At 38.1% G+C, this 19,849-nt stretch overlaps 1 protein-coding gene across 1 annotated transcript in view; it reads left to right on the top strand.

Moving 5' to 3' along the window:
* The window catches only part of LOC127947131 (copine-8-like), a 57,747-nt gene that overhangs the window by 17,160 nt on the left and 20,738 nt on the right, over positions 1-19,849 (top strand). The window contains exons 5-13 of the mRNA XM_052544121.1: positions 11,904-11,943; positions 12,791-12,867; positions 14,799-14,862; positions 15,664-15,767; positions 16,069-16,173; positions 17,512-17,553; positions 17,643-17,718; positions 18,508-18,561; positions 18,931-18,992. Coding sequence (XP_052400081.1) covers positions 11,904-11,943; positions 12,791-12,867; positions 14,799-14,862; positions 15,664-15,767; positions 16,069-16,173; positions 17,512-17,553; positions 17,643-17,718; positions 18,508-18,561; positions 18,931-18,992 — 624 coding nt within the window. The remainder of the gene's footprint in view (positions 1-11,903; positions 11,944-12,790; positions 12,868-14,798; positions 14,863-15,663; positions 15,768-16,068; positions 16,174-17,511; positions 17,554-17,642; positions 17,719-18,507; positions 18,562-18,930; positions 18,993-19,849) is intronic.

The following is a 19,849-nucleotide window of genomic DNA, read 5'->3' as shown; positions in this document are numbered from 1 at the left end:
GTGTTACATTATTTAGCCAAGGTTGAGAGATTCCCTTGTGTTTCTTTAGTTTAAGAGGGGCAACACAATCTAAAGCAAAAGTGCAAGACTTTGTAAAAACCTCAACCTGCACCTCAATGTCCTCTCCATCGATTTTGTCTGTAACATGAGATAAATAAAATTCTGAAAAAAGGTTTGCAGTTGTAGAATTGATGGACCTAGCATAATGTAAAGGCTGAGAAGAGATTGGATAGATATAAGAACAAACAGCATCGAATACCACTGAATAATGGTCAGAAATACCTACATCTGAAACCTCCAGATTTGATACTGAAATACCAAATGATAACACAAGATCTAATGTGTGACTTTTCATATGAGTAGAACCAAAAACATGTTGTGTTAAATTAAAAGTCTCAATAAGAGAAAGAAATTCATTAACCAATGGCATTGATGGGCAGCATAAATGGACATTAAAATCCCCAAGGACCAAAAATTTATCACAGCGAGACATCAAACCAGAGAGAAAATCAGAAAATTGCTGGATGAAATCCTTATTCCATTTGGGCGGTCTATATACCAAAGAACAGAAAAAAGAATCCAGAGTATCAATCTTTAGTAGCTGTACCTCGAAACTCGAATAGATTTGTGTGGATAGTAGTCTGCATTTAAAAGTGTTACGGAAAACAGTGGCAACCCCACCTCCTCGTCCTGCGGTCCGAGGAGAGTTCAAAGAGTCACAGCCTGGTGGTGTCAACTCACCCAAAGCCATCTGATCACCAGGATTCAACCAAGTCTCAGTAATAAAGAAAAAGTCAAGCGAACATGACATCATAAAATCATTCAAAATAAAGGCCTTGTTAGATATAGATCGTGCATTTAAGAGACCCATTTTTATGGAGGTGATTTCAGTCTTTTCCAACGGGACACTGGCAGTGTATTTTAACACGCTAAGATTGTTTACATTAACACCGCGTTTTACATCATTTAGATCATTCAGTTGATGACGACGAGAAGACCAGATGACTGGAACATGACTGTCAGAAGAAGCCATCTGAAAACTGCTATAACAGCGACGTGATCCACGATGCACATACCGTGGTCGACGCGTAATTCCCAGGGCAGCACATTGATTATAAACTCCGACTGGCAGGCGGTACGAGGATTTTAAACGTAGCAAGTCGGATGATGAATAGTATAAAGCCATATCGAAGATAAAACAATGGTCTGAGTATGCAGGCAGACAGAGAAAATCTGATTGAAATTGACGATGATCAGCAGGGAGAGTCAAACACATCAAGAAAAACAAAAGGGATAACATTTACATTTTCCGCTCGCAATCCAGAGTTAATAGTGGACATTCAATCCTACCATGGACGAACAAAACACAGGAATCAGGTGGTATCACCCTGGTGTGCGTCCTTTCGTGAAGATCTTGACAAGAACGGCAGAGAAGTCAGTTGCATAGTTTCCACACCATGAACAGACGACAAGAACCAGTTGAGATAAGCCTGTTTCGCGTCTTTCGCAGGAAACAGCAGAATAAACAGAACGGATGTGAGTTTAGTCTCCAAACCTGTGAGGACAGTCCTTTTTCAAATCCTTTTAAATTCGTTAAAATAGTTTAAAAATTTGCAGAAAAAAAAAAAAAAAAACTTTTTAAAACTTTTAAAAAAGTCTAAAAATGCCGGAGAGCAGCGGCCGATACACACGCCAGCGTTCACTCAGACCGGAAGCACTGAAAAAAGCAGATTACCATGGAAGATCTATCCAAATTCCCACTATAGTGGGAATGGAGTTCACTAGTGCAAAGAAGCTGGGACTGTTATAAGCTCACCCCTAAACCATCTCGATTGGGTTCAGGTCCGGTGACTGTGGAGGCCAGGTCATCTGGCGCAGCACCCCATCACTCTCCTTCTTGGTCAAATAGCCCTTGATGCCTTCAGTGTGACTCCACAATTTTCGTATTCATGAAAATAAAGAAAACTCTTTGAATGAGACGGTGTGTCCAAACTTTTGGTCTGTACTATATATATATATATATATATATATATATATATATATATATATATTCTAACTTTAGAATCATCTGTTTAGTAACCATGGAGATTCAATAAGAAGTTATCAGATCAAGACAAGCCATATCATTGCACCCTGGGTGGTGTAAGCAACCAGGAACGACCCAGAACACCACGGCAACCATTCAGAATACCTTTGCAAAACCCTAGCAACTAATCAGAACATGTTAACCACCAGTATTGAGTCTATTTCCCAAAGCGTCATGTGCCAACTCTGATCAGAAGTTCTGTCATAACCCGCATAGTGCAACAAGAGTTCCAAAGAAAATTTGTGAACGGAAGACAAAAAAATAAAAATAAAATAATACAAACATATGTGATTGGAACTACAACTCGCTGTAACGATCTATGGAAGGAAGGACCCAAAAGCAGAACAATGCTTAACTCCAGTTTATTGAAGAGCAATAATAAACACATTACGAGCCAAATGGTTCCCGACAAGTTCTGGACCAGGATGAGACAGGAGAATGGTCGAGCAGGTAAAGTCAGTTTTCGGGGCAGTCCATCAGTAGCCAAATACAATCCATAAGATGAAAGACAGAGTCACTCAGGTGAGAAGGTCAGGCAAGGAGCAGAACAATTGAGGCAATCCAAAGCTCACAGTTCAAACAGACAGAAGTTTGTAACAGCCGGGTAATCCAAAAAGGTGAATAGAACCCCTGGGAAAATCCAAACTCCAAAGTCAGTAACAGTCTGTTGGATCAGCAGAATGTAACAATCCAGGAAGTTCTGATGAAAAACAGGTAACCGCTCCGCAACACAACTGGGCAGAAATAAAATAAATTATATAAAACATAACCAATTAAATAACAAATACTTAAACAAAAAGGAAATCCCGTAGACTAGAGAGTGGCAAATAAACAGAACACACTGGGAGAAAACTAAGAAAAACAGGAGAAAAATACAGGTGTGAGGTAAGAAGCGATCAGGCTGATTAGACAACACCATCAGCCATGTGCAAAAGCATGTGAAAGTACAAAACATATATAAAGAAAAAGAAAAAAAAATCAGAGTCAGATCAAACCTGAGTCCTGATAGTACCCCCTCCCCCAGGAGTGACTCCCGGATCACTTAAGGACTGAGAGGATCGTTGGCGATGAAAAATCTCGATAAGCAAGCGATCCAGAATATCCAGAAATATTCCCCAGATCCAGAATATTATGTAAGTTTGCCCACTTGCAAAGAAATTCAGGGTATGTTATTTTATGGTACATTTATTTTAACATAGACAGAATATCAACCAAAAAATCCAGGGGAAAAAAAAACACATTAAAAAAAGGTTATTAGCATTTCACTTGGAGGTTGATTTACATTTCAGTGAGTGAAATAACTATTTGATCCCCTACCAAGCAGCAAGAATTCTGGCTCCCACAGATTGGTTATGTGCCCATGTGGAACACAGATAAGTCCTGCCACTTTAAGAAGTTAGTCCTAATAACAGCTCATTAGGTGTATAAGACATAAGGTGTATAAAATAAGAATGGAAAATACACAATCTGTATCTTCCATTCCAACCTCTCCTATCACCATGGGCAAGACCAAAGAGCTGTCAAAGGATGCAAGAGACAAGATTGTAGATCTGCACAAGGCTTGAATGGGCTACAAGACCATCAGCCTTGGTCTGGAGCTCTTGGCAAGATCTTGCCTCATGGGGTAAATATGATCATGAGAGAGATGAGGGATCAGCCCCAAACTACATGGGAGGAGCTTATTGATGACCTTAAGGCAGTCGGGACCATAGTCACAAAGCAAAACATTGGTAACACACTATGCCGCAAAGGACTGAAATCCTGCAGCAATCGCAAGATCCCCCTGCTTAAAAAGGCACATCTACAGGCCTGTTTAAAGTTTGCCAAAGAACATCTAAATTATTCAGAGAGGGCTTGGGAGAAAATGATATGGTCCGATAAGACCAAAATTGAGCTCTATGGCATTAGCTTGACTCGCTGTGTTTGGAGGGAGAGAAATGCTGACTATGACCCCAAGAACACCATCCCTAAAGTCAAGTATGAAGGTGGAAAGGTTATGCTTTGGGCTTTTTTTCTGCTAAGAGTACTGGACAAATACATTGCACTGAGGGGCAAATGGACAGGCCCATGTACTGTAAAATCTTGGATGAGAACCTCCTTCCCTCAGCCAGAAAACTGAAGATGGGTCATGGATAAGTCTTCAAGGATTTGTCATGATTCTGCCTTCGTGTCCTTGATTTTTCCCTAGTCTTGAGGCAGGATCATGACAGACCCATGTTTTGTGTACAAGCACATGGCTTTGTCTTTGGGCCATGTGCTTGTGTTGTCTCGTTCCCTTTCCCCGCCCCCCTTGTTAACTTGCGTCGGTTCATTGTGTTCCTCACCTGTGATTATTCCCTGGTCACCCCTTTGAGATATTGTGTCCTGTATAACCGTGAGTGTTTACTTGTAGTTAGTTTTCTCTAGTTTTGAGTCTTTGTTTATCTTGTCTAATCAGTCCTGTTTAGTTATTTTTTGTATCTGCCCTAGTCCTTGTTTTCCCCCTCGTGGGTTTTGTTTTCCCCTTTTGTATTAATAAATCCTGTGTGTAACCCGATCCCTGTCTGCACTTGAGTTCCTCCCTACCAAAACCCTGACAGGATTACAATGACCTAAATCATACCACCAAGGTAACAAAGGAGTGGCTCAAGAAGAAGCACATTAAGGTCATGGAGTGGCCTAGCCAGTCTCCAGACCTTAATCCTATAAATAAATCTGTGGAGGGAGTTGAAACTTCTAATTTCTCTTGAGATGTGTGCAAAGCTGGTGACCAACTACAAAAAATTTCTTACCTCTGTGCTTGCCAACAAGGATTTCTGCACCAAGTACTAATATATGTTTTGCTTGGGGATCAAATACAAATTTAACTCACTGAAATGCAAATAGATTTCTAATCCTCAATCATCAGGGGAGGAGGGGGAACAGAGGAAGATACAGAAGGAACATGAGGTGAATGCAAACTGGCTTAATTTTGGAAACATGAAAAACAGGGTACACACAAAGGAAAGGATAGGGTAACCTAAACTAGATTGCCACCGGACTGATGACTTTAACAATGGGATAAGGCCAGATGAACCTACAGTAGGTGCCAACTTATGAGCCAGGTCTCAAAGCTGCAACTCTTTGGTGGAAAGCCAAATCCGTTGCTAAAAAACATCCTCCAAAAGTCATCCTCCATTAACAGTCTGCAGTGATTTTAGTACATCCCTGGACTGGAAAAGCTCCTCCCTGGCCCTCCTCCAGGTATGACAACAGCTCTGAATAAGAGCCTGGACTGAGGGAACGCCTGCTTCAGGACCATGGGATGAAAACAAAAGAGGTTGGCAACCCAGTCAACACATGAATGGGGAAAGCCCAGCTGAAGACACTGGCAATGAGTTATGAAAATACTCCGCTCACGTTAGCTGCTGACTCCAGGTATAGTGGTTGTGGGAAGCAAAAAATCTGAAAATCAATGAAATCCTGGTTTACCCTCTCAGACTGGCCAATGGCATGTGGATGAAACCCCAAAAACAGACTGACAGAGGCTCCAATCTGCCGTCAGAAATCCTTCGAAAGATGGAAGTCCACTGAGGCGCCCTATCATAGACCACGTCCTCTGGAAAACTATGAATCCTGAAGATGTGGTGAATAATCACCCAGGCATTCTCCTTCACAGTGGGTGATTTGGAAAGGGCAATGAAGTTGAACACTTTAGAAAAGTGATCCAACATGATGGGGATCACAGTATTGCAACTGGATGGAGGGACACCAGTAACAAAATACAGGGGAATATGTGACCAGGGGCAGGAAGGGATGGGAAAAGGATGTAACAAACCAGTGCATGGTAAATTAGAAGACACAATCTTAAAGGGGGGGTGAAATGCTATTTCATTCATACTGAGTTTTTTACACTGTTAAAGAGTTGGATTCCCATGCTAAACATGGACGAAGTTTCAAAAATTAAGTTGTACGTTTGAAGGAGTATTTTTGTTTCCAAAATACTACTTCCGGTTTGTCACAAGTTTTGGAAAGTTTTTTTCGAGTATGGCTCTGTGTGACGTTAGATGGAGCGGAATTTCCTTATATGGGTCCTGAGGGCACTTTTGCCGGAAGAGCGCGCGCTCCCGTATAGCAGAGCAGAGAGAGCACAACAGACATTCACTGATCAGAGCGATTCACTGATCAGAGCGAGAGTGTCGCGAAAAGTCACAAAAGAAGTGTGTTTTTGGTTGCCAGGGCAAGACAACCATGCACAGATTACCAAAAAAAAAAAAAAACGGCATTAAGGGACCAGTGGATGGAGTTTATTTTTACAGAGCATCAACGGAGTTGTGCAAGTGTTTTTGTTTGTTCCCTGCATTTCGAAGATGCTTGTTTTACAAACAAGGCCTAGTTTGACAACGGACGTATCGTTTATTTCTTAAGGATGATGCAATCCCAACGAAAAAGGGTCACGATCGTGTGTTGGAACCGCAGGCGGTGAGTAAAACTGCTTAAAATATCTCTGCCTCCTTGTTAGTGCTTCCCCTCCCATGCCGGAGACCCGGGTTCGAGCCCCGCTCGGAGCGAGTCGTTGCTGCTGCTGCTCCTGTTCAGTTTCAGCCTCGGGATCTGATTCTGGATCATAAATAAACTGCTGAATCTGACTGTAAGCCATGGTTTGTTTTGGATGATGGTTTTTCCCTCACGGTAATGTCACAGTTTCCACATGCTCTCAACACAAAAGCCTACTGGCGCTCGTTATTCTTTAGCTCTGCCCACACGTCACGCCTCCAGCGGCTCGTGTTTTTCCGGTAAAAATCAGTACAGACTATCTTTCTCTTATGAACATAATAAAACTAAAGACTTTTTGGAGTTATGAAGGATGCAGTACTACTCTATAGGTACTCAAGATTAACAGGATATTGAGTGAAAACGAGCATTTCACCCCCCCTTTAAATTCCCTAGGTGACCTCATCCATCACACAACCCTGAGGCAAAATATTCCCAGGAGGAGGTGTGTCAACTAAGGGAGTGATGCACTGTGACAACGCTGCAAGTTTACCATTTTTGGATCATGGCCTGTAAGATAACACAAAGTCGAAGTGCCTAAAAAATCATCATAGTCATAGTTTCGTTCTGTAGGAGACGGTAACACTTTATAATAACTGCACACTATTAATCATTAATTAAGCATTAGTAAACAGATAATTCATAATTTATAAAGCATTAATAGACAGTAATAATCAGTTTATAAATACAGATATAAATGCTTTATTCTTGATTTTAAAAGCATATCTATAATGTGTCATTTCATTCTTTATTCATGATCAATTTATCATTTCTCAATGAAGTATAGCATTATTTATAAACCAGTTATTTAGGAGTTGCCAGTGATTCATAAGATCACAAGAAATGTAGTAAATTCAGGTAGTTATAAAGCATTTAGTAGTGGTCAGTTAACTATTTATGTGAGCTCATCTAAAGTGAGGACTAGTTATGCTTTGTAAAGCATTTATAAAGGATATTTAAAGGCTCAGTTATCTTTTAAACAAAAAACAGAAACAAACACAACACAGTGATACAGAACATAGAAAGATTAACAGCCTTTAAATCTCATTTGTAAAAGCTTTACAAGGCATAAATAGTCCTCACTTTAGATGAGCTCACAAAAATAGTTAACTAACAACTACATGAATTAACCCTGAATTACAGTAGAAATACATGTTAATAAACCATTTATTAACACTATAAGTAACTATTACTATATGTCTGAATAAAAAGATGTATGAATGCACATTTAAATAGTTTATTAATCATTTACTTACAATTTCTAAGTGATCTTATGAACCACTGACAACTCCTTAATAACTGGTGTGTAAATAATGCTATACTTAATTTAGAAATGATAAATTAAATATGAAAAAACAATTATTAAATACATTATAGATATGCTTTTAAATCAGGTATAAAGCATTTATATCTGTATTTATAAACTGCTTATAAATGTCTATTAATGCTTTATAAATGATGAATTAACAGTTTCCTAATGCTTAACTAATGATTAATAGCATGCAGTTATTATAAAGTGTTACCGTAGGAGACATACGGTGAAAAAAATAAACACAAGGATGTAGCTTATTACCTTGAGGGTATATTTGAGAAAGAACTACCCCATGACCTACCTCCGATGCTTCAACCTCCACCACAAACTGCGAACGAGGTCAGGTGTAATGAGAATTGGAGCAGAAGTAAATCTACGTTTAAGTTAATCAAAAGCACTCTGAGCTGCTACAAGCTGTCAAAGGGGCTGCTACCTGGCTAAAGTTCCTGATGAATCTCAGACTGAAATTGGCAAAACCCAGGAACTGTTGTAAACCCTTATTTGACTCCGGTACCGGCCAGTTAGAGATGGCTCTCACCTTTGCAGGGTTCATGCGAATCCCCTACCCTAAAATGATTGAACCCCAAAGCGAAAACCACTTCTCCACCTTAACAAATATCTGATTCTCAAGTAGCTGCTGGACACCTGCCTCTTGTGACAGATCTTTCTCCATTGCTAGCCGCTCAGGTGCAGACAAGGAGAAAAGACAACCACGAGGCGTGAAAGTGCCTGGGAGGAGATCGGTGGTATAATCATACAGTCAATCTGGTGAGAGAGAGGCAGATTCGGACCTTCTGAAGACTACCTGCAAATCATGGTACATGACAGGAACCCAGGGCAAATCTATCTCTTCCTCCTGAAACAATGAAGGAGACACAGAAGGAGGAGCAGAAACAAAAAAAATGGACTCCAATTAGAAATAGAATTGTCTGCCCAGTTAATGAGGGGACCATGCAAAGAAAGCCAAGGATGGCCAAGCATTAAGGGAGCTACAGGGGATTTCACTCACCTGGCCAGTTATAGACAAAATAATCATGACCTGGCTGCCATCCAGTGAATGAGCAGTGATGGGAGGTTTAAGAGGGTGAATGGGAAGAAGGTAAATGAGCCCAATCTTTCTAAAAAAAAAATCCCTTCAGCTCCCAGGAAGTACTATTCTTAAAGACAGTCACCGGCAAGAGAGTACGAGATCCTTGAACTGGGGAAATAGAGGTTGAATTCCCCTAACTACTGATGCGCACTGGCTTTTGCTGGCCAAGATGCAGCTAGATGGCCATGGCCACCGCACTTCAAACTGAGGCCTTCAGACAAGCGTTGTTGTCTTTCTTTGGCAGAAAGAATCAGCTGCAAAAGGTGCTTCTTATAGCCAGTGAACAGAAGAAAAATCAGGGAGTTCTGCTCAATGTCTGATGGAAGCAGAACCCAAGTCATAGGGTCTACCAGACATCAGCATGATGATATAAAACTTTTGACTCCAATGCATATGTCCACGCTGAAGAGAAAACAACACCTCACACTAAATGATAAAGCCTAAGCAGGTGTATTATTGACGAGAGGTTTCTTTCCTTGAAGGAGATCCTTCCGCTGGGTCTATGTCTGGCCTGTGTGACAATTTCTGGAAGAAAGGACCCAAAAACAGAAGAATGCCTAACTCCAATTTATTGAAACACAATAATAAACACAGTACAAACTAATGGCTCCAGACCAGTTCTGGACCAGGAGGAGACAGGAGGATGGTCAAGCAGGTAAAGTCAAAGTCTGGGGCAGTCCACCAATAGCCAAATCTAATCCATAAGACGAAAGACAGAGTCAGGCAGGTGAGAAGGTCAGGCAATCCAATGCTCATAGTTCAAACAGGCATAAGATCGTTACAGCCGGCCAAACCAAAAAGGCGAACAGAACCCCCTGGAAAATCCAAACTCCAAAATCAGCAACAGACCAGTAGGTCAGCAGCACATAACAAAATCATTCAAATAAACATTCAAATAAAGTTATATTTTGGGTAAAAATAAAGTTGGTAAGACATTTTTTGTCACCATTAAATAATATTATAATCATAACACGAAAACTGGACAGTTTCAAAACATTTAAAATCAACGTTCACATTGTTTATATATCCTAAATTCGTTACTTAGGTAGCAACCACTTTAAACTGCCTAGCAAACTCATTGCAAAACACAAACCCCCTCAGAACACCTTATCAACCACATACAATAGCAGCACAGACACACATACGGTATCGTGGAAATGCAGAAAACGTGAGTAGTAAAAATATGGAATGGAGTTTAATTTATATGGACACTGAATAAGCCAAGTGGAATGGATTTGAGGAAGCAGCCGTGTGGAACTCAAGGCCAAAATGCAGAATGGTGTTTAATTTATTAGGGCATTCCTCAAGTGCAATGAAGTTGAATGACTGTGCTCTGAAAAGTTAATAGACATGCACTAAATTAGAGATGGTAAAAGTGAGTAGGTCCAATATCATTGTTCTTAAAAAGTGCAATGGTTCCGACGCCCATGAATAACCATAAATAATCCACCCACAAGCCTAAACCAAAGCCCTCAGACTGTGTTAGATTCTTGACATAGAGTTAGACTCGGCCACAGTGAAACATGCAGTATACTGACATGATCTTATTGCCTAAAATAAGAGGTAAAAGTTAAAAGCATGTCTTGATTTTAGCGATCGATCTTTTCTGCCGTGGCTGGAAATATGTGCACATGTGCTGATGCTGCTCATTTTGAACAGGAGGAGGAATAAAGAGACAAGCAGAGAGAGAGAGAGAGAGAGAGAGAGAGAGTAGCTTCATGCTGAGAGGAAAATAACATGTATCCCAACATGACAGATTTTTCCTCAAACATGTAGGTTGTTGCCAGTCACTGAGGTTTCATTTAAACTGCCGGTGAACAACAGACTCGTGTTCATTCAGAATGTCAAAAAAAAACAAAAAAAAACCAAGCGCTGACATATTTTAGCTCCTACAGTAAACTGCACAGAAAAAAGTGATAACATGATTTGAAGGTAAAGTGTACCTTTTTTAGGGTAGAACTGTGCAAAGCTAGCTACAACAATGGAAGACGGTGGCAGGGACATTACTGCTTGCCAAGTTATTTCTGCTATATATTTATTTAAACATACATCAAACATGAAATTTCTACATGCAATATCTTGAATACACCTATTCTAGTATCGTCTTCAGGGTTAAAATTTAGAAATATAATTTTTAATTTTGAGGGACATAAAGTGTGCGCAAAAATTCAAGCAAAATGTGTGCTTTTTTTATGATTCAGTACAGTTTGATTAATACAAAAATGCATGATTTTTAGGAAAACAGAAAAAAACTGAAAGTCCATCCATAACACCAGGTCCAGCCCTAAAACTAATGTTTAATAATGTGTAAGTAGACTGTATGAAAATGTATGATGAGATTGTATGGAAACTAAAAAAGTTAAAATAGTTACAAACTGCCATGAGATATTTATATTATATAATGCCACCACATTATGGTGGAAACATTTGTATGGACAAGCATCAGCGACATTTTCTTCTGAAAATGTGATTAGTTATTTTTGCAATACAGTGCTGCAGTGGATGATTTAGTTTTGTTGGCTTCCAAGTTAGTATCACCCTGGCTCCCTCGACAAAAGACCAATAGGATTTTTCGATTTACTTTTGGATCTGTGACCAACAACTTTATGATTCTTACATGTTTTCTTCATCAAGATAATCTTCATAATCTTTACAGTAGCCTGCAAACAACAAGCAGAAGTAAAAAGCGAAATTGTTTGATGTAATGGAAAAAAAACAAAGAAAAAAAAACAACAAAAACCTTGACTTTGAGTTTTGTCTGATACCAGAAGTGTAAATATTTGTATGTTTCCAGATTTAAGGACTCCTTTCTGCAGCACTTTATTCTGAGCCGCATAAATTTAATTTGATTTCTACAAGCATTTCAATGAGCGTCATTTACAGAATTCTCCTTTTAATTCTAGGTATGACCTCGACTCAAAGAGTGAAAACCTGTCCAAACATGTAAGTGTTTTCCTGTAAAAGTAAAACTGATGGACACCATATGTATGTGTGTGTGTGTGTGTGTGTGTGTGTGTGTGTGAGAGAGAGAGAGAGAGAGAGAGAAAGAGTGGGTTGAACTAGAAGACTTGTTATAGTATTTTCTTGTTTTGTGTAAGTGGCCCTACAGACACCTTGTTTAACCCTCATCATGGGGGTTTTATCCTGATTTATCCAAGCATTTTGTGGGGTCAGAACCATGGGTTACTCTATATCCCATAATGCCCCTGTGGGATTGATGTTCAGAGATGCTGGACACAGTCATTCAGGAGATTGTCTGCTTTTTCCAGTCCTGCCTTTGCATCTGCAAACCTTTCTGCCTTCTCTTTATTTTATTTTTTTTTATTGACCGACTCCCTCATTATATTACTCTTAAAATGTGTTCTTGTCCCAGGCTCATGATAATCTAATATGAATTTAAATTAATTATAAGAAATGAATTGACATGGAAGACTGCAGCATGAACATAAACTTTACATTGAAAAGGAAATGTTCATTTATATGTTAATTTATTATCTAGAGAGTGCTGGTTATATATTGTTCACACCAGAGAACAATTACTAGCTTAAACCATTTAACTTCTAAAATGCAACCCATTTCTGAGCACAGCTTGATTTTGTCTTGAATTTATCTACTGGAAATTAATACACAGTCCTTAACGTATCGATGTGTGCATATTGTTACAAACAGTAAGTCAGTTTCATCAACAATCTGCCCTGAAACAACATTTCTGTTCTGCTAATGTAATGTAAAGCTTTATAATATTATGAAAATGATGTCAAATATGAATGCGGTCTGTGTGTGTTTACAGGACTTCCTGGGCCAGATGTGCTGTACTCTCGGAGAGGTGGTGGGCTCTCAGGGTAGTCGTATGGAAAGATCGCTTGTGTAAGTCCTGCGATTGAACCTCACACTTCTCTGAATCACAGTGTTGAAAAATATTTCAGTTCTTACCTAACATTTCATCATTTTGAGTTTATCTGTTTATATGGGCAGATAATGCAGTTCAGTTGTACTGTATGAAAGAAGGACATATTTTTTCTGCATATATACATTTTGTAATTTGGCTAAACGTAAAAAAAAATACCTTAATCTAATCGGGGTCTGTTTTTAAAATGGCTTTAAATGAATTTGCATACCCTGAAAACTGCATATCCAATTGCTTTTCAGTTGGGCAAGGAAGTGTTATTTTATTTTATTTTTTTTAGAACTGAAACCATTCCTGAACCAAATTTCAAATATATTCAAATTTACTACAAAATGTTCAATTTCATGTTTCATGTTTTATGGTGCAGTATAGTATAAAAATAAAAACTGCACATTTCAAATAATATGTATTATGCATTTTTCATGAACTATTTAGTGAGAGACTGAATGGAATATTTGACTTACAGTAATTTGTCACATCGCAAGACTATTTACAATGAACTAGTGAAGGCAAATGCACATTTTATTATTTTAAAATCTTGATGTTCATGTCTGTGTCTTTATGTCATAAACATAAACATGCTGCCCATATCCTGTACAAACGGTCATGTTTGCTTGTGTATAATGTGTGTATGGATGTTGTCTGTTTGTGTGTGTGGTAATATGGCATGATGAGTGTTACATAACCAGAGCTCATTCACTCAGACCTCTGTGAACATTCATTTAGTCATATACTGCAGTTACAGATAAATACATTTAGAAGCATTTACAATGGAAGCGCTACATCAAATCGTTCACGGAAATGCATAATTCATTTAATTTTTGATTAAGTGATCATTCCTCACAGAGCCGCATTTACAGTGGCACTTCTCTGTGTTGATATAAACCAATGCAGGAGTAAGCAGTTAAACTCTAATTCAGCGAAAATTGAATCATTTACTCATTTACTCAATTTCAAATTGTAAAAAATTCACATTTTTAAATAATAAAGATCTGTCTCCGTATGTAGTTTTAATGTAATTCAAATATAGAAATTCCCTCGTAAATAGTTTATGTTAGCTTGTAGCATATAGCATATTCACCCAGTAAGAATGTGTAAATATGAGTCAAATTTGGGAATGTGTCCATGCCACACATTAATTAAAATGACAAAGGAAGCTTGACTGAAGTTTGAACTGCTTTTAAATATGATTAGCTTGTAGCTTTGAACTATTCTGGTGATACTCTCGCTCTCTTTATATTTCATTGTAAGTAATTCCTGGAGGAATGCTGCACATTTCAGGTTAATTTAGGAGAGTGCCTCAGAGGACATGTGTAGAACTAACCGCTATAACATAACCCACAACTACTTAGTGTAAGTAAGGCAGAAGTTTGTTCTCTCATCAAATCATCTTCAAAATCTTTCATCGTTCACTTTTGTCAGGCACTTGCGCAGGATGCTGAAGTGTTGGGTCCATACAATTTAAATTCAATTCGGGCTTGGGCTTCTTGAGTGTAGTCTAATATAAGAGCACAGCAAACACTCGTGCGTCTACAAACACTCATTTATTTATGCATTCATAACAGTTGAAAGGGGACACTCACTTATTAATGTTCATTCATTCACACAGCATGGGCTGAACATAATGTTTGCATTTGCTTAACACAGTCAGCATATTTACTAATGACTCCTTTAACAAGCACAATCCTCCAAAGCAAAGTTCTGTTGTTAAGTGCACTTAAAACAGGATCAGTATTCCTGGAGTAAGGTAAGGTTAAGTGTCCAGGACGTCCCTTTGTAGGATCTGAACCTTTTGTAGAATTGCTCTGTTGTGTGTTCCTGAAGTGGTAGATGTCAGGAACAATATTGTCTGGGCTTCTTCATTATCACACAATGTTCCTTCTGACTTCAGAGGCATTCCTGGCAAGAACTGTGGAACTATTATTGTGAAAGCTGAAGAACTTGGAAATTGCAGGGTAGGTCGTCTGACTTTGACTTATCTTTTCGTCTTTTCTCTTCTCTCCTAGTTTCTCCTTCTCTTTTCTTGTCCTATCTTCTCTCCATATGTAATGTTGTTTTGTCTCTTGTTGTATGATTTTTTTCTTTTCTCATTGTCTTGTCTCGTCTTGTCTCATTTATTATTATCACATTTTGTGTTGTCTCATGTGTAGTCTTCTACACATGTCTATTTTTTTTGTCTCATTTGCCACGTCTCTTCTTGTCACAGTTATTCTCTTCTCTTCTTGTATTGCGTTGTCTCATGTCTTCTTTTCCTGCCTAAAATCTTATCATATCTAATCTTTTTTTGTGTATCTTCTTGTCTCATTTATTGTCTTCACATATTGTCCCATGTCTTCTCTTCTTGTCTCATTTCTTGACATCTAATGTTTTTGTCTTGTCGTCTTTTCTTGTTTTATTTGTCTCGTCTCTTCTGGCTTCATTTATTCTCTTCGCATCTACCATTATCTCATGTCCTCTCGTCTTGTCTCATTTCTTCTCATGAAGTCTATTTTTGTCTGTGTATTCTTGTCTGTTAGTTTTTTTCTTCTTGATTTGTCTCATATCTTATTTCATCTAGTCCTAGTCCTAGTTCCTTTTTTAATTTCTTGTCTCTCTCCCTTATATTTTCTTCTCTTCTCGTCTTGTCTCATCTCATCTTTTCATGTGTGACATTCGCTCATTGTCTTCTTATCTCTTTTTCTCTTCTGTTCTCCTCTTTTCTCTTCATACATTTTTACCGAATATTATCATACAGTCTGTCTGCTTTTTTTAATCAGGAGTCAGTATTGATGCAGTTTTGTGGCAACAAACTGGACAAGAAAGATTTCTTTGGAAAGTCAGACCCTTTCTTGGTCTTTTACCGTAGCAATAAAGATGGAACGTAAGTTTTTATTTTTCCTCCAATAGAATGAGAGATGTGGAATTTATTTTTCTTTATATCAGTACTTATATCAGATGTATTTGAATGCTACATTTGATATCTAATATTGTGGACATATTTGAGATTGAAATTGGTTTTCTCATTTAATGTCTTGTCTTCGAACCTTGGTATTCTATGACACATTTTGACTTGCAGTAAATGATGCATGTGTGACGTGACCTATTTAAGACCCTATTTCACACTGACTGATTCTCACCGCCCATGCTGTGGTTCCTCCTCTTTGACATGTCCTGTTTCTCAGGTTTACCATCTGTCATAAGACGGAGGTGGTGAAAAACACGCTGGACCCTGTATGGCAAGCCTTCAAGATCCCAGTCAGAGCTCTGTGTAACGGGGACTATGACAGGTGGGTCAAATATTAGACCTCTGAGCTTCAAAGACACTGAACAGGATATTGACTTGGTGGGAATGAGGTGTGAATTAGCATATAAAAACAAATATAAATTAATATACACAATTATTACATATATACACATACACTACTTTTCAAAAGTTAGGAGTCGGTACGATACTAGATTTTTAAAGAAACTTTATTTTCCTGTTTGCATACTTGCTGAAGGAAATGATAGAAAAGAACATATGTACATAATCAACATAATCGCAGTCTGATCGGTTTATGCCACCAAAGTACCATGAAAACTATAGAGAGCAGACCCTCCTTATGCTTTCAAATGGCTCTTGCTGATGTCATACACCGATCTGTCTGTGCAGTGCCGCTTCAAAACAAAGCCAAAACCTGGATATTTTAGGCAACATAGAAATCCTGGCAAAAGTCCTGGAAAAAGAGGACTTATGGTCACCCTATTTATGTGTCAACCCTGTTACATTACTCTTATTAAAATAATAAACTACTCCATTTAATAAAAAATTAAATAAAATGTCAGAATGACTTTATTTCAGATAAATTCTGCATGTTTTTAATTATTTTATGTTTTATAAGTTGGCCAGTTGGTAATGAACTTACAATATCAACCCTGTTACAAATATTTTTAGTAAACAATTCATAATAGAAAAGATAGATGTTCTGTTAATAGTAATAATAATAATAATAATAATAATAAAACTAGTGTTGTGACAGACTGGAATACTTTAATAAACCACTCAGGAACCAGGAGACAGTGATAACACAACTAAACATGATGGAGAACGGACAAAGTCTAAGGGAGAACTGAGGGCTTATAAGCAAGACCCAAACAAAGGGAACTAATGAGATGATTAGTTAACACAGGTGGAAACTACTGAACTAATCAGGGAACAATGGAAAACTAGGTCAAGGCAGGGGAACAGAAACAGGGAAATCTAAACAGAAACAAAAACTAAACGTGACAAAGACATTATTTGTCTGATAGAATGTTTAACATCTTTAAAGAAATTTACTTAATCTTTAAAAAAAATACTTAACATCAAAATAGAGTGACCTATCTTCATCTACAGCGATATCATTGACTTGATTGCAAATAAATGCACATACACTATTTAAACTGAACATAGATGACATCACTGAATTCAATGATGAACTGCCTTTAACTATCATTTTGCATTATTGACACACTGTTTTCCTAATAAATGTTGTTCAGTTGCTTTGACGCAATGTATTTTGTTTAAAACGCTATATAAATAAAGGTGACTTGACCTATATAATACATGCTTTCAATAACTTAACTTTCTTTTCTTTTTTTGACAGAGCAATAAAAATCGAAGTGTATGACTGGGACAGAGATGGAGGGTAAAAAAATAAATAATAGTTTTGTTATACTGAAGACAAGATGCATCAAGATAAGCCATGAGACTGTGTGTGTGTGTGTGTGTTTTCAGTCATGACTACATCGGCGAGTTCAGCACCAGCTACAGGGAGCTCTCTAAAGGCCACTCTCAGTTTACTGTATGGGAGGTGAGCCACTCTCATTTTCCTCATGTATTTTTCAAACACGTCTGCCTAAAATATCATAAATGTCTTTTAAAAATATCCTAGCTTTTAATGCAGAGATTGACATTACTTCATGAGTGTGTAGTTGAGGCCTAAGGAACAGTGCTGGGGAGTAACTAAGGGCCCTTACATAGTTAACGCGAGAAACGCGAGCAAGCAACGCGAGCGACGCAAGCGACGCGCTCCCTTTCATAGTCTAAACAGTGGATGCAAGCGTCACGGGCGATGCGAGTATGCAATACACCTCTCACGCAACAAGGGGTAGTAGAGTCGGGGTGATATTAGTAGAGTCGGGTCGCGTGATATTCAGATCACAATGGCATTCTGTTGCTGATTTTACATCGGCGGCAACAAAGGCAACACAGAGATAAATGTGAATGAATACGTATAAGTTCGCATAATTTTTCCTCTTCGCCCTCCATTGTATTCAAACCTTCTTCTTCTGTAAACACAATATACTTGAATTAATGTACAATACTTGCAATGTCGCCCCCACCGACAACGCATAGTATTGCGTGCATCGGCACATCGCGTATCAAAAACTAGGATGACACATTTGGCTACGCACCGACGCATAATGGCGTGTTTATTTTGCAAAATCAGTATCCTCTTCACTTTGGTTAAATTTCTTGCCACATAATTCACACATTCTTAAAAGGAATTTATATATACATATAAACATATTACCATTTGACATTTCAACCACTAAGATTCAAGCAACATTTTTTGTCTGACATTGCTGCATTTCTGCAGGTGCTGAACCCCAAGAAAAAGAAAAAAAAGAAGAAATATCTAAATTCAGGAACCGTGAGTGAATTTTGAACTAAATCTTCCTGTTTAATTAATAAGTAAAAAAGAAGAACAAAAGAAAGCAATACATGCTTTTTGTAACAAACAAACATCCTTATTGGTAAGACTTCTCATAGAAGGTCCTACATTATATCTTCATAAGCAATGCACAATGCCTTCATAAGCTGTGCATATAAATATTCATAAATGTTGATGTAGCTCATCACTGGTCTGCCCTGATTCCGTGACTCTAGAGGGTTACATCATCACCCTGAGCATGAATATTGATATGACATTTATGATTAAAGTATGCATTGCTTATTGAAAGTGTGATGATGCCCTTTAGGACTCTACATAGGAAGTGTTACCAAACTTTCATGTTGACAGGTCACTCTGCTGTCCTGCTTCATCGATGTCGAGGTTACATTTCTGGACTACATCAAAGGAGGGTCTGTATTTGTGTGTTTGTGCACTTATTACATAATTACATACCATAATTTTGTACCAGATGTAAGCTATAAATATTGCAGTACCTATAACTGACAGTGAAGATGTATATTTATTTCTAAGTAAAACCTATATTTTACTGGTAAATACATAGTTTTCAGTTACATTTTGTTAACATATTATTTATTTTTTTTCTATTTGTAAAATGTCACTTAACTTTTTTATATATATATATATATATATATATATATATATATATAACAGTATGCAATCATGCCTCTATTACTAACATAACCCTCATTCCCTGATTGATGGAACGCAGACATTATGTCAAAATTCTGACACTAGGGGTTGCTCTTGGGAGGATTTGCACACCTGGCAATGCTCAACCATCTGGGCATATAAGGGGTCCATGTGCTATTATGCACGTTATTCTTCTAATGATAGAGAACAGGGGTCCGTTGTTCACTCAGGGGAAACAAAAAATGTTATCCATTATCAAACAGCACATATTATCACCTCAGAATGAAAAGGCACTGAATGCAAGCTCTACACCCTACCAGTCATTTAGATTCATCTTTTGGTACTCAGAACTTAAGATGAAACTGGTTCCATGTACAGTTTATAAAATCTGGTGAAGGTATTTTGTGTAGCCCAGCCCACAGCTCTACATATGTCTGCTAATGAGACATTTTTTACTAAGGCCGAAGAGGCAGAAACACCCCTAGTTAAGTGCGCCCTCACTTCCAAAACCTCAAGATTGATATGCCAGGAGAATTGCTTCCACAATCCAATGGGATATTCTCTGCTTGGAAGCAGCTTCCCCTTTCTGCTGTCCCTCAAAGCAGACAAAGAGCTG

The sequence above is a fragment of the Carassius gibelio genome, chromosome A25 (assembly GCF_023724105.1).
Source record: "Carassius gibelio isolate Cgi1373 ecotype wild population from Czech Republic chromosome A25, carGib1.2-hapl.c, whole genome shotgun sequence".
In the NCBI taxonomy this organism is placed as follows: domain Eukaryota; kingdom Metazoa; phylum Chordata; class Actinopteri; order Cypriniformes; family Cyprinidae; genus Carassius; species Carassius gibelio.
The sequence above is the reverse complement of the archived record's forward strand: the minus strand, read 5'-3'. Positions and strand labels throughout refer to the sequence as shown.